Source organism: Harpia harpyja, chromosome 3 (genome assembly GCF_026419915.1).
Source record: "Harpia harpyja isolate bHarHar1 chromosome 3, bHarHar1 primary haplotype, whole genome shotgun sequence".
NCBI classification, from domain to species: Eukaryota; Metazoa; Chordata; class Aves; order Accipitriformes; family Accipitridae; genus Harpia; species Harpia harpyja.
In genome coordinates, this window is record NC_068942.1 from 44835503 (window position 1) to 44851021 (window position 15519).

The following is a 15519-nucleotide window of genomic DNA, read 5'->3' on the forward strand; positions in this document are numbered from 1 at the left end:
ATAGCTATAGCAGCTTGAATGGCTATGAGTTTGCTGATGGCCATGGCAGGGTTGTTCTCCCTCTCGAATGCCTACGTGCTCTGTGCTTCCCAGAGCCAGGCTCCTGTTGCCCCAACGGGCTGCCTCCCAGTCCATTGAAAGCGCAAGTGCTGAAACACCATCCACTTCTGCCCTGTGAAGAGGATGGTGTAGGGATGTTCAGGGTATTTTTGGCCAGGAATAGTGACGGTGAGTTTGCTGTTGACAGTAACACAAGGGAAACCACACCTTCCTTTATATTAACAACTGGCTCTCCTTTTTCAGCAGGGGAAGACCCAGGGGAGCTATAAGGACAGCTTTCACTTTCCAAAGAGGAAAACACCACCACTTTCTGCCTGTATGCTGAAGGGCAATATAAAGCAGCGCATCTTTACCTAGACAGTTATTTAAACAGCGCAGATGTCTGGAGCAGTCAGCCCACCCCCAAACTCCCCACTCAATGTTTCTTCCTCTTGCCCCCTGGTTTGAGTTTGGCCCTCCATTTCTCAGCTTCGGTCCTAACAGCCTCCTGCTCCGGCTCAGGAGAGAGCCCGTCGGGGCTGCAGACGAGCCGGGTGCTGCAGGAGGGATGGCGAGAGGACCCACCCCGGGAAGCCAGCACCAAGCAGGTGGTGCAGGCCTGGGACCCCCCAGCCAGTGACGGCATCGCCCCCGCTGCCGCTTGGCCGCCACCACGCTCCATACAAGGCTGGAAGGTTTCCACCTTTCCTTCCCTGCAGCCGTGCTGCGGGGTGTGTGTGGGGGGTGAGCCAGCCCACGGGAGCCAGCCTTACCATAGATGGCTGTGAAAACCTTCAGGCTCCTGGCCAGGTGCCCTGGGCCAGACACAGCCCGGGGTGGGGGAAACCTGGGGTGGGAGGTAGCATGGCCCATCAGGATGACCAGGGTCACTCGGCTCTTGTCCCCATACCAAGTGCCAGCCACCACTGGAGCTGGGGAGAGACAGAGTGGGTAACAGTGAATCCAGTCCACAAGTACTGCAATGATCCAGCTTGTGTGCATCGCTTACCCAGGGTGACCTGGTCAGGTCACCTGACTGCTGGGCTGGACAGCAATTGCACTAAACCCCTGTTTAAAGCTTCAAATGATGTCACGTAAAAGCCTACAGTTTGATTCCCAGGCATCCCTCATGGGAGCGCATCTGTCCTTCCCACGACAGGAGCACAACTGCAGGGAAGGCCTCTGCTCAATTCCTGCCCTGCCAAAAAGAAAAAGCCGAAGCAGCATTTTCTAGATTTTTTTGCTGATCTCCTAGAGTTCAGGAAAGAAACATGTACCCACAGGGGTTAATTGGCTGGTCCAACAAAAGACATGAGAGACTGATGTCTTGACAGGTGGACTTCACGCTTAACGTGAGGTCTGCTCCACCACTAAATATTATTTATTATTCCTCAGCCCCTTCATCTCCCTCTCTGCTATTAAGGAAATAGCTGAGGCTTTCTCAGGGAAAAAAAAAAAATATTAAAAAGCAGAATACATAAATGGAGAGCAGGATGCCCTGGGAGGAGCTCTTAGGGATGAGGGAGGACCTGCTTATGGGACAAATTCTGTAAGCAGTGAAGATGACTTCTGAGCCCTGGCCCCGACTGCTGGGCTACAGCCACAGAGAGCACAGGTGAGGCATGCATACAGTCAGCAGCCCAGCCTGAACGTGGTGGTGGCTGGGCTGCCCCGAGAGCCTCCTTCCCTTGGCCTGAAAGTGCCACTGTCTGCGCTTCTCACATCCCTTTTTATCTGCTGTGTTTCAAAGCTAGTTTTATGTTAGGCTTGGAGGGAAGGCATGAGCAGGTAGTCATGGCTCAGAAAAACCAAGAGAGGCAAAGCACCACAGGAGAGCCCAAGACTTGCACTGTTGGTTTGGAGCCTCCTCATAGGAGCAAAATCACAGGTGTACATTATGTGAGAGGATGGGGAGCAGGGGGAAATCCTACTACAGAAGGGATTAAAGGAAGCTGGGGAGAGCAGCTTACCTAGTTTGCTTGCTGAGTGGTTGCTCCTGCTGTGTGCTGTTTGTGCTGCCCAGCAGCATCTTCCTCGCTTGTGTGTCTTCTCCAAACTCCATTTTACAGCACTGGATGTATTGTTCTACAAGTGTCACCTTCCTGACAGTGGAGCAACTGCAAATATAAAGGTATGAGGTTTGCTGCTGCTTCCCAGATAAGAAGCTTTCTGATGTAGGGGGTAACTTTGCACTGCATAGTTTGATTCGAGGTAGCTGTGCACAGTTGCTTTCACTGTACAGAGAAGAAACAGCAAGGAGAATGAGTCAGGAGAAAAACATAATGAACACAAGATGATTTTCTGTGCAGAAGCATGTATAACCTATAGCTGCTGCTATGCAGCAGTTTTTGCTTGCAGAGCACAAGAGCTTAATCTGCTCTGTGGAGGCAGGCAGGCTGCTGACCACCCAGGTGCTCCTTGCACCCTCGAGAGAAGTGGGATGAAGGGGCTTCTTCAAGCAAAGCCCTAAGCCCTCCCTTCTTGTATGATGGACAACTTCAGGCTCCAGCAAGTGTACTTTGGGAAGGCAAGTTACTGGAGTGGCGGCTTTAGGCTCAGCGTGTGGATCCTGCTCCACTTCTGAGACAAGTCTGAATTTGGATGCCAGTCTCGCTGACTCAGCATTGTGTTCCCCACTCGCTGCTGGGCCGCTATGTGCTGAGAAAAAGCTGGCATGCCTGGAAGGCTGTTGGTGTGTTTTTCAGCTGTACCAACTACTTTTCTGAAAGGAGTGAGCTCTTCCTCTACACTATGCTGTGCTAAGCTGTGCCACCTCTGCTGCTGGTGGAGATGGGTGGCTTGGTGTGGTACAGAAGACACCAAAAACCTGCAGCTCAGCTGTTTCTCCTCGATCTCCCAGGGCAGCCTTTAGAGCACTAGATGATATTACAAGAGCCTTGATTAGCACCCTGAAGACTACAGCTAACAGGTAAGAATTAACCTGCCCCCTTCCCCCTAATTTTAAGAGCACTCATGCCCTGCTGGTACATTAATGATGAGGGGTGGGCCTCCCTTCAGTCATATGGATCTGCATTTTCTTAGCCCTTTATGAACTACCTGTCATCATGGCCTCATACCCAAGCATGGACTGTGAATATAGTTTGCAGTCTGATGTCCCTGTGACCTGTCTCACTACTGAAATAAACAATTGATGCTAAAAGCCTGAGGTGATGGAGAGGCCATAAGAGGTGCATTTGAAAGCCAAAACTAAGAGTGAAGCATCTCCTCTCAGTATTTGGAGTACTGATGGCAAATTTTGCTGATAGCTGTAACACAAAAGAGAACTGCCACTTCATTTGATAGCTTGAAGTGGATTTAAAACAGTTTTTGTCCATGTAAGTGCACGTAAACATGTGGCTGTATTTTTTTCACACAGCCCCTTTCACCTTAGTCACCTCTTTCAGCTGAGTCAAGTTCCTGCTGCAGTCACACTGAAATGTGCTTTATGCATGGGTATCTGATGGGACTGTCTGGGTCAGGTTCCATATGTCCGATTTTACATTTTTACATCCCTGCAGCTGCAAATGCTTTTTTTCCATCATTAGTCTTTTTACAGCCATGTCATGTTGCTTCATGGTACTGTCTTACCCTCTGAAGCTGACTGTGTTGCCAGGCTATGAAATAGAGCTGGAGGGGATCCCAAAAGATGACACAGGGTTCATCCCGCAGACCGTGGTGGGATCAGTTGTCCCTGAAGTTTAGCCTTTCTTATAGCTGTCCTACTTGTTCTTTAAAGCCTCCAGCAGTGGAGATTCAGCAGTTTCCTTTGGTGGCCTACTCAAGTGCTTTGCTATCCTGACAGTTAGCAGATTCTCCAGCGGCTACTGCAAATGGTGTACTGTCTTCTGCTTTGCAGTAAACTTCTACATATTTGAGGTCTGCTACTGTGTCTCGCTTCAGTTTTTTCTTCCCTAGACTAAACAAGCCTGCTTCTTTCAGTCTCCCCTCAAAGGTCAGGTTTTCTAGACTTCTGAGCCTTCTTGTTAGTTCTCCTTTGGATGCTCTCCAACTGATGTGTATCTTAAAAACTGGCACCCAGAGCCAGACACAGCACTCCACGGCCTTACAAAAGCTGAGGGGAACAGAAGGTTTCGTTCTCATGTCCTAACAAATGACACTGCTGTGCATGTGCACTTCTGGGCATGGATTTCCTGGGGAATGCCTGAGAGAGCTGCAGCTCTGGCATTACGCCGGCCTGCATAGCACATGTACGTTGCCATGCTGCTGCGACTGCACAGCGTTCCCTGGCTGCTCACAGTGCAGCCTGCTCCAGATCTGTTGATATCTGTTCTTCTGTGTTTGCTCTGCATATGTAACTAACAAACTAACATAGCCTCAAAAGCAATGCAATGCGAAGTTATGCCATCTCACACCATGAACTCCTCTACCTAGAATCAAAGACCGCAGTAGCCGCCTGGCCTGCTTATATCGCAGTTTGCATTGTATCGGATTTCTGCCATCCGTCACCCTCCATGGTTCCCCCTATGGGATCATCCTGGGCCTGCATCATGCAGGGAGCAAAAATTGTGAGCAAATGAACTTCATGCATGATCGGGTCTTACACCAGCTCTCTGCAGCCGCTGCATAAGCAGCCTGTCAGGGATGGAGGGGCTGTGTGACCAGAGCACTGAGCTCTCTGATAATCCATTTCTGAGGCATTATCCTTGGCAGGCCCAGTGTATGCTGGAGCAGACCTGTGGCTGCTTCAAATATCCTGCAGATCTCCCCACAGGGGTGCTTCTCTTGTGTAAAACTGCACCATGGACGGGTGGATGGAGCCTGGGGTCTCCAGCTGGCTACAGGCCGCTGAGACAGCGTGTGAAAGCTGGAGCAAAAGCGCTTTGCTCTAAATGTACCTGAACATAGTGGTGGTTTTTGTCAGGCAGGGATTGCTGACACACTATTGCAACAACTGTAACCTACTGTTGCGTGCCCTAACTGTACTAGCCGTAACTAACGGACCCAACGCGTCCCAGGGCAGTGATAGATGGCATGGCAATTACTATTGCTGCTCTGGTCAACGTTAAGACTGGCAGGTTAGCTGCGGAGCCGTGCGGGAAGGAAGCTGGTGCAGCGTGCTGTTGCTGAAGTATGACAAGGAAGCTGCCCTGCTCGGAAGAAATGAAACATTCATTGGCTTTCTCTCCGGGAAGTCATTCTAAGCCATGGCCAGAAAGGGGTTCTGCTTGAGAACAGCCTGAAGATACCACTGTACAAGTGATATACTTGGAGATGGGGGAGGGCTGGGTTTTTTCAAGCGTTGTGCTAGAAAATAGCAGACTTGCAATTATGGAGAACATCAAAGTGAAAGGAAGGGATTTTAAGTGAAGTTTTTAAGCTAGGGCTAAATAATGACAGGTCTGAGAGTTCAGTGACTCTCTCATAAGAAAAGATTTTCTGTGAGGGCAAGGGTGGAGATGGAAAGAGACTAATCCCTGTGCTTGCCCTCCCACTACCATCCTGCCGCTGTTCTCTTTCCAGAAAGACTTCACAACACTTGCCTCCAAAGCTTGTCACACTTGCTCTATGGCCAGTTTTGGTGCCTGGGAAGCGAGAAAAGCAGCAAATTCTGCCTCTTGCATCTGCAAGCCATGGGCACATCATCTGGCAAGCTCTGCTCAGCCAGTGAGTGAGAACAAGAGACTCAAACCTGAGTTTCCCTCTTGGCGGCACCAGGAATGAGCCAGCCTGGATTTCATCTGCAGTCTCCAGAAGTAACCAGGTTCTCCTGCTTTCTTGCTACCTTGGCCATGTGGAAGGCACAGGTTGGCTCTGCCTTTCAGAGCTTGGCTCATGGAGGTGGGTACCTGCTGCAGCCCCTGCTGCACATGGCTTCCCCTGTGTCTCAGGGCAGCCTCTTCCCCTTCAGCTGCCTCCACCAGAAGAGACTGCACTGAGCATGGCCTGGATCAAACCTTTGGTTAGTTGTCCTGGTTTCAGCTGGGATAGAGTTAACTGTCTTCCTAGTAGCTGGTACAGTGCTATGTTTTGAGTTCAGAGTGAAGAATGTTGATAACACTGATGTCTTCAGTTGTTGCTCAGTAGTGTTTAGACTAATGTCAAGGATTTTTCAGCTTCTCATGCCCAGCCAGCGAGAAAGCTGGAGGGGCACAAGAAGTTGGCACAGGACACAGCCAGGGCACCTGACCCAAACTGGCCAATGGTGTATTCCATACCATGTGACGTCCCATCCAGTATAGGAACGGGGAAGTGGGGGCAGGGATTCGCCGCTCGGGGACTGGCGGGGTGTCGGTCGGCAGGTGGTGAGCAATTGCACTGCGCATCATTTGTACATTCCAATCCTTTCATTATTGCTGTTGTCATTTTACTAGTGTTATCATTATCATTATTAGTTTCTTCTTTTCTGTTCTATTAAACCGTTCTTATCTCAACCCACGGGTTTTGCTTCTTTTCCCGATTTTCTCCCCCATCCCACTGGGTGGGGGGGAGTGAGTGAGCGGCTGCGTGGTGTTTAGTTGCTGCCTGGGGTTAAACCATGACATTAGTACATGGATATACCAGTTGTCAGGGATTTGTGTGCTTATGGTCTCCAATTTGAAGCATGCTCTCTTCTATGCTTTAATCCGTTCACTGTCTCTTGTAGGAACACAGAAAAGGCTGTTGTCTTTAGCATCTCTGGTCCCTGAGCCTCCTTATTGTTTGGGCCAGACAGAGGTACTGTGCCAGGGTTGTGAAATGGGATGTCCTTTAAAGACTGATACAGAAAACTAAAAGGGCTGAGCAAACAAGCCCACAAAGACCTGCCCCTCAGTACAGGGCAACTAGCAGGTAAAACATGAAAATGAGAAGCCCTAACCATGGGTGACTGAAGGTCTCTGTGCCCATACCATAGCATAAGGATGCTAACCCCACTGAGGCGGTCATTTCACTGTACAGTGTGTTTCACGGGCATCTAATATGACCCTGTGGGCGAGGTACCATTGGATGATTTTACTTTCTAGGTCTCTCTGCAGAACCAGCTCAGCAGCTGCCTGAGGTGAGTCTGCTTCACTTGCACATGATGCTGCTGTGCACTTCTGAGCAGCAAACACCTTCCCCTTCAAGGGTGAAGGGAGGAAGCAAAGGGAAGTGTATGGGCAATGTTGGTCAAGTACTCAATTTGCCTTGCAGGATGAAAATAGATACAATGGGTATGTGATAACAGGAATATGGGACTGGAGGTATAATTCCTGATTCTATTGTTGCTCAAGTGACACTGTGAAAGCAAAGGGAGCAATCTAGGGTTTATTCTGCTAGAAAATTAAAAGCAAGGTTTTCACAGGAGGAAAAAAACCAAACATCATTTTCACAAAATGGCACACTTCAAACAATATTAGCAAGTGCTTACTATGTGAAGACAGCTCTGTAAGTCCCTTTGGCCTTAAAACTCATGCTCTGAACAAGCATAGCTGACCCCCAGTCAGTAGAAAGAGGAGATAACACCTTCTTCAGGTACTTGTGCAGTCCCAGAAGTCACCTTACTTCCAGGGTGCAGGGTTGGGGAGCCAATTTTGGAAGTTCAGGTAAATGGGAAGGGAAGTAAAGGGGAAGAGGACTTAGGATAGTAATGGCAGGGTAGAAGAGGAATACAACTCAGGTGAAGAGGCCCTGAAGAAGAGAGATATTTTGTACTTGGGAGCTTCATTCAGACCTCTTTTTCCTCTCCTCCAAACACAGCATCCATGCCTTGGTTGTTCCTTTTTTTGCCTCACTTCCAGCTATCCCTGGATGACCATGGCACTTCTTAAAAGCACAAGTTCTACCCAATGTCTGGGCATGAGCACCCCTCCCACCCCCAGTCTTCCATGAAGCATGGTATACCCCACTGAACTCCACCAAATTAATGTCTGCATTTCAGAGGTGCTGAGTTTTTACTGGTAATGTGTCCTGCACTGGGGAAGTGGAAATGATGAGAAAAGAGTGTAACTTGTTGAATTCTTTACCGTAAGGGCCCAACATGCAGTTCAAATTTAAGTGCTAAATCCCAGAGCTACAAAGTTTTTGTGTATCTGCAGTATATAAGTGCTGAAACTTGGCTGTGAGACTTCCCAAAACAAAAGTTAAGGGCCACTTCAACACAGTCTTGTTCGTTGTTGTACAGTGACCGAGCTCACCTGCCGGGCCTCATTACAGAAGCTTATGGATATTCTTGGCAAGAAAACAGATATCTCCCCAGGGAAGCTCGTGACCTGTAGCTAATATGCTAAGCACAAAGAGAAAGAGCAGCAAACAGTAACCAGAAATATCCCAATGCCCTCGCACTCCCTCCTCTTTTCATCTGTCGCAGGCTGAAGAAGTAGGATGTACATCCAACTGTTCCCATGGTGGCTCTGTCTGCTGCACTACAAAAAGCCCACTCTCCCTTCATTGGATCAGAAAGACCTTGTTGGAGACCCGCTTGGTCCGGTAAGGCTTGAATAACGCCCAAGGAAATCAGCAGCAATCTTGAGGAGACAAGAACTCCAGGAGACTAAATAAGGAAAACCAGAGTACTGCTGTGGTTACAGGCATCTCTCCCACCAGCAGCACCGGTTTCTGCAGCTCCTGTTGCTGCTGTGCCTCCTTCTCCCATTGCAAGCTTGTCTCTTCCCCTTCGTGGTGCTGGTACAATTCTTCACAAGGTCAAGGGTCAAGTGGATCTGGGAACTATCCCAAGTTTAGAAACAATCTTCCCCCCCCCCCCCCCCCCCCCTTACTATTGCCCGTAAGTTCACGAAACTCTGGCCAAGAACAGTCTCTCGCTTTTGTTAAGAAGTCTGTGAAAAGCTAAGAGTTGGGATGGGGTTAGGAGTGAGAAATTAAGATGTTTCCCAGAAATCCAGGCAAGGATTTTGTGAAGTGAGGATCACGAAGTTAGAAATAGAAATGGTAGGGACAATTAGGAGAGAGGCTCTAATACACTAGAAACCTCACAGTTGTTCTTGATTGTATTACATTTTATTGCACTGTTGTTGTACATTAAATCATCTAATCCATCCTCTGCCCTGTGCAAGAAGAAATGGGTAAATGAATGGGATATTGGCAATTAATAACATTTTTCTGTTTATAGTACCACCAACCTCCGTAAGAGATCGCTAGGTGTATTTTACACAGCTAAGAATAATAACATTATGACTATGGGGATAGTTGCTTTGTAACTCAACTCCAAGGAACAAAAGAGGCAGCATCCAGAAGATTAAGCTTCACAGAAACCCACCACATGTCTTAGGGCTTGGATCTCCATGGTGCTGATCATCTCCTGGAAAATGCTGAAAATCCTCACTCACTGAATGGCAGCTGAGATGTCTCATCACATTTGGGGAGGTGTGAAAAGTGGCTTTCAATAATGGGCTCTTAAAGTACAAGGGTGGGGAAGCAATACAGTAGGACCCCCTGCCTTAAAATACAAAGCCCAGGACTTCTCTCAAGGAATGTTTGCTTCCCGCCTCCCTTTGTTTCCCCGGATCTTACCAATTCCTATATTCTTCCAGATTCCTCAGGTTGGAAGTGTCTTGATAAAAACTGGAAGGTAGGAACATTTTCAGACATGTTTGTTGTCTCTAAACTATCATGTGATCAGGCTGCAGCTGTTGGTTTGTAATTTCTGTTACTGGGTGTTCATCAAATGGTTGTAAGAAACAAAAATTGCCCTTTTCTCTTCAAAACCTGATGATGTACATATTTCCCCAATGTAAATTCCTCCACTCTGCTTCTCAAAAAACAGCCATCATCATCTGCACCTCTCTGCAGTGCCGAACAGTGGGGGGAGTTTCTTTCAAGTCCATTACCGTCTCTCCAGAGTGACAGGACTATTTTGCATTCCCCAACACTTCATCATGAAGCACATCCAGGATTTTCAAAGTGCCTGCTAGTCCTGGATTCCTCAGATCTGGCTCCCCTGAGCTGGATGCCCTGAATGGCCTGGTTTCCCAAATGGTCTCAAAATGGAGACATCATGCATTGCTTTTGAAAATCATGGATATTACTGTACTTACATATTTAAATAACCTTTCTACCCCAAGTGATGCATGGCAGGGTAGATACAAGTCTCTGAACGGTGTAGAACAACTCTGATAATTCTATTTGTGTTCATGATGTCTGAAGGTGCACACAAGGAGCATCATATGACACATGAAGACAGAGTACCATACAGAGCATCTGTCCATTATTGTCTGTGCAGTTCTTTATGCCAAGAAGTGAATGAATATATGCAATTTCACCTCCAATGTTTGTAAGAAGGAGAAAACAGATTCCCTCCTTTTGGAAGAGGAGCTCACTGGTGTAATTCAGGGCTAAATCCTGCCTGATGTTGAGCATTTCTGCTCGATTCATCCCGACGCTTTGCAGTATCCTTCCAGTCCATTCTCAGCCTCCCTCTCTCCCACGTTCATGGGCCACAAACTCTCCGTTTCCTCTGAATCTGGATGAATTGGGACAGGAACTCACTCTGCCCTGGATGGTGTTGTGGAACGGCGTTTCTTTGGGCTTCCTCTCACTTTTGTGAGAGCTGCCATCCTGCTTCTCAGTGAGACTACCAGGGGAAACTAATAATGCTGTTACCATTTTTTCCCCTCTACTTGTTTAACTGACAGAAACCCACGTCAAGCTTTTGTGTATCAGTACACCCCTTAATGGCTTGCGCTTCTCTCCTAGGAAGCTGCTAGATGAGCCAAACGCAATTTAATTTAGCGTTTTCTTGTTAAACAGGATATTTGTGGGCAGAAAGCGGCAGGTGCGCCTGGGAGGCCTGGCGCAGCACGGCGCAAAGAGGGTGACGGCGGGCGGCTGCGGCACCGCACGACTGCAGCTGTTGACCCTGGGTGCGAAGCCTCGGCCGCCAGTGCTGGCAATCCTAGCCTCGACCAGCAGTTACCAGTCAGGAACGAGAGAAAACAGCTATTTTTTTGGCACCCTAGTTGCGGGCACGACTGCGTGACCCTACGAGGAAGCTGTATTTCGAGCGGGGTGGCAGCAGGACTGCAGGGCTGTGACCGAGCACCCTCGCTTCGGGGCCGGGAGGCCGGGCCACCAGCTGTGTCACACGAAAACATCCTCCCCGTGACAAAACGCTGCCCTGACCCGCGCTGCTCGGCCACCCCCCGCACCGCTCAGCCGTGCCGCCCGTTAGGGCGGATCTGTGAGGGGCCCGCTCCCGGTACGGGCTCCCACGCCGCGGAGCCGCTGAGAGAAAAACGCCCCGAAAGCGGCACTGAGCCCCCCGGCATCGCCCCGGCCCGGCCGGGCTATGGCCCCGGCTCGCCCGCCCCCTGCCTCAGCCTCTGCCGCCGCCGCCGCCGCGGGGGAGCTGTCGGGCGGTGCTGGGGGCGGGGGGGGGCGGCCGCAGCCCGCCTATCGCGGCGGCGGGGTATCGTGACGGACGCGCGGGGCGCGCAATGAGCGAGGCGCTGTCGCTGGGAAATGCAGGCTCGGCCGTGGGTCCCGGCCAATAAGAGGCGCGGGGGCGGGCCGCGGGCGGGGCGGTGCGTCCCGCCCCCGCGGTGGTGCGCGCGGCCGAGGCGGAGAGGTGGGAGCGGGCGCCGCCGCCGCCTGCTCGGGCTGAGCGGCCGCGGGGCCGGGCACAGCGGGCAGCCCACCGGGACGGGACGGACGGGACGGCGACGGGCCGCCGCCGGGCCGCCGCCGCAGCAGCCATGGATCACTACGACCCGCAGCAGACCAACGACTACATGCAGCCGGAGGAGGACTGGGACCGGGACCTGCTCCTGGACCCGGCCTGGGAGAAGCAGCAGAGGAAGGTGGGCGCACCTCACCCCCTTCCCCTCACCCCCTTCCCCTCCCCTCACACACACACCGCGGGGCCGCCGGGACCCGGCCCCGCCACCCCCACCGGCCGCGGCGGGGCCGGTGCGCGCCGGGCCGGGGGCTGGCGCTGCGCGGCGCGGCGCGGCGCGGCGTGGCGTGGCGTGGCGTGGCGAGCCGGCGGGGGCGGGTGGAGCGGGCAGGTGATGGCGGGGCCGGGAGGGAGGTGCCGCGGCGGGTGTCCCGTCCCCCCCCCAGCAACAGATGTCCGCCCTGTCACCGGCACACGGCCCGCCACAGCGGGCCCGGCCCGCAGGTGCGCCCGGGCGGAGCGGGGACCCCGGGGGGGGCGGTGGCGGCCCCCCCCGCCGCCCTCCGCAGCCCCCGCCGGCCGCCCCGCTGCCCGCCCCCCGGCCCCGCCGGCCCGGCAGCGGGACGGTAACTAGCTTCTCGTTTGAATGGTGTGGTTTAGGGCAGGGCTTGCGCGGAGCTCATGTCCAAAAATGGTAACATTCGGCCCTTTTTTTTAAACCGAAAGGGTGGCGTCGGGGAGGGGAGCTCAGGAGGAGCTCCAGCCTCGCCGCTCTCTAGCTATATATTTTTTTTTTCCCCTTCTCCTTTAAACCAAAAGCATCCTGTATTAGATCACTCAGGAATCCTAATCCCCGAAACATTTCCGTTTTAGTCACTTCATCAGGCAACAATAAAGCAGAATTCGAAACAACGCTCGTGCTGAACACGGCAGGGGCATCTCGGGGTGCAGCGGGCTCCCGCCGCTCTTCCCAGCCGGTCACTTGTTCGCTTCGGGCTCGCGTTTTGGATCGTGCCTTGCTCTGCCTCAGCTGCGAGGAGGCGGGAGAATCCCCAAACCTTCCGTGCTAGAGGGGAGGATACTGCTTGTTTATGCATAGATGATATAGTAATATATATAACGTAGCCCGAGGTGCGGGGCTTCCTGAAAGGAGCTGGGAGTAACTGGGAAGGAGGGCACAACAGTGAAAAGACTTTTCTTCCCCTTTAGCCTCTCTCCTTCCCCCCTCCTCTGCTTCCAGGTAAAGGGTTTTCAGGTTCTCCTGTTCATAGCTGTCTGAAATGGTGCCACTCAGAAGTCTTTCCACTGGAGTCTGATGAGTTAATTGAAGGTGATAGCTATAGAGCTGCTATCAGTGGTTTCCTTGCTTGGAGGGACTGGGGTGGTGAGAGTAGACAGCATGAGAATTAAAGCACACAAACAGGGGCATTTAGTGGAGAAAGAGTTGATGGCGGTGATCTTATATTTCAACAAAGGAGAAAGAGGAATGTAATCTTGGGGGTGGTGGGGGGTGTGAGTGCTGGATGGTGTACCAGAAGACAGGAAGCTTCTTCCTATTCAAAAGATCTGCCGGCCGCGACCTGTATCTCCAGTTGTACGTCTAAATCTGGCCAATACATCTAGAAACGGCCAGTGGGGCCCAGAGTGAGATGGGCAGTATTGCTCACAGGCTGTGAGGGAAAATGATTGTCATGCCATGGGGTTTTTTGCCTTTCACAGTGCAGGGTGAGGCAAAATATCTTGTATGTAGTGGGACACTGGCTTGGTTGTCAGAAGCAGGAGCTGAACCTTTGAATTAAAAAGAAGTCCCAAACCCCAGGTTGTGGTACGTGCCGTAAAGTCTTTTAATATTACCGCCTTCCAGGAGATTTTAAGTCCTCTTGGTCCTATCACAAGAGGGGGACAGAGAGCTACTCTGTTAACTTGGGTTACTTGTGCAGAGGAGGGGAAAAGCCAAGAGGGAGTTTTAAGGAATTAACACATCTGCTTCAAAATAATCCAAGCTAATTTCTTTTGATGGTCAACCACTACCAGTTGAATTTGATGTGATGGCTCTTCCCAGTTGCAGCCTGTCAGGCTAATGCCCCCTCAGAGGGATCGATGACTGGACCCCAGCCTGGGCAGACTGTGCAGATATTGAGGGACAGTCTTGTTCCCCTCCCCAGGGTCTGAATGTGACCAAAAGCCCTGTTGGCGTCTTGGGGCTTGCTTCCTTCTTAGGTGGGGAGATAACTGTCCACCAAGCATAAGCCTGCATTGTATGGTGTAGTAAAACTGTCACCCCTTCTTACCTGTGAAATGAAACTGTTGCAGTAATTAAAGCTAAATGTTCATTACTGTATGCATTAGTTAGTAGCTTACTAAGGTGAACAGGAGAGATTCATGCCTTCCAAATATTCCTTTAGGGTCTCTTCAGGCTCAGTCTTTCCTGGTTGACTCGTGTGGTTTAGGTTTTCCTTCACCTAAGGAATAGCTAGAGAATTTCTGACAGAGGAGATCTGCCTGATTTAAGTACTAAATCAGGCAGTACAAAATCTGATTTAAGTACCACCAAATTATTGTTGTTGTTATTATTTATAGCACTGAGGCCAGCCAGTGAGACAGACTTGAAACTTTCGTGCTCAGGCCCTCTCTGGGAGGGGAGACAGCATGTCTAAAGTGGTGGCACGGCCAGTAATCCAGTGAGCAAATGTCTGTGCGAGAAGTGGCCGTGCCTTGCTGGCCATTTCCAACCCAGCCCCTTGTGCCCCAGCTCAGTAAGGCCCTGCGGGCTGGGGGTAGCTGTGCCACAGTGCTGTCCTGTGTGGCTTTGCGCAGCTGGGACTAATTGAGACTTGGGAGGCAAACAGTTTAGAGATGTTGCTCAAAGATGAATTGAATCCAGCCCCCTTCTCCTGGTTGCATGGGCTCAGCAGAGCTCATGGCAGGCATCGGAAGCGGGAAGATTTGATTTTTAGTAATGGCCTCAACAGGCGCGCTGTAAGGACAAGTTTGCTGAGTTTTCGGGAGCTGGTTCGCAGGTTTCCTACCTGCGCTGAGAGACAGATATGACAGCCTTCACTGTCTGGGATGGTGCTTGAGATATGATCTCATGAGCTGCTTTGAGATGGGTAAATAGGTGAGCTGCAGAATGAATTTCGTATTTGCAGGGTGAAGCTTGGCATCTTGAACATGATACAGAGAAGAGACACTGGTCTCGTACCTCTTCCCACCTGCCCCTTCCTGGGAAGTTACTGTTTTACAATGTAGGGATAAAGTGACAGTTCCTGGGAGGAAGGCGGCTTTCCATGTGAAGCCTATTTTTCATGTCTGTCAGAAGAGACTCTAAGAGGTTTTAAAGAGCTTGTCGCAGCGTTGCTATGCATAAGTGGCAAAAAATACAATGCGCAGAATAAATTCAGGTACTTCTCACTTGATATAAGCCTCTACACAGCCTTTTGTGCAGGAGCAGGGGGTCTCTTTTGGGGATTAAAATACTTTCCCGTTTGCACTGTTGAACTCCTCTCAGTAGTTTGTTCTAATAGCCTTTTCTTTCCTCTCCTTCCTCTCTTCTTTCCTGTCTGGAGTCAGGCCTCAAGTAGTGCTAGCCAAGGCATAACAAGATTGATCCTGCTGTTTCCCAGTGTTATAAAGCAAAACATGCTGAAAGGCATTGCAACGGTCTCACCTAGCTGTTAAGATAGACAAGCTTGCCATGTAGAAAGTACGTATGTGGGTGTTTATTGGCCAAGAGATTGTGACTTGTGCCCACAAGGATGTTTCTCCCTCTTGATGACAGATGGCCAACTGCAGTGTTCAAACTTTTCCTGAGTCACCCTGGGGGCTTTTGGTGAAGGAACTGGATTTGCCCTTGAGGGACTGGGTGAGCCACTTGGTGCTCAGCATGCCTGGCTCGTCTTTGCAGGTGAGGTGAAGGGTAGTGGTGAGAA

The 15519-nt window shown here is 50.9% G+C and overlaps 1 protein-coding gene and 1 long non-coding RNA gene across 6 annotated transcripts in view; both read left to right on the plus strand.

The window, feature by feature from the left end:
* Positions 1–1567: 1567 nt before the first annotated feature.
* Positions 1568–9625, plus strand: LOC128139658 (uncharacterized). The gene is made up of 3 exons (XR_008234458.1): positions 1568–2170; positions 2900–2968; positions 8327–9625. It is a non-coding gene; the product is annotated as an uncharacterized LOC128139658 (long non-coding RNA).
* Positions 9626–11539: 1914 nt separating this feature from the next.
* Positions 11540–15519, plus strand: part of ACTN1 (actinin alpha 1) — a 93128-nt gene continuing 89148 nt past the window's right edge. For 3 of the 5 annotated variants that reach the window (XM_052782374.1, XM_052782372.1, XM_052782371.1), the window contains exon 1: positions 11541–11774. In XM_052782374.1, coding sequence (XP_052638334.1) covers positions 11670–11774 — 105 coding nt within the window. In that variant the 5' untranslated portion in view covers positions 11541–11669. Of the gene's footprint in view, positions 11775–15519 lie in introns of all 5 variants that reach the window. The other 2 variants (XM_052782373.1, XM_052782370.1) reach the window with 2 other exon arrangements.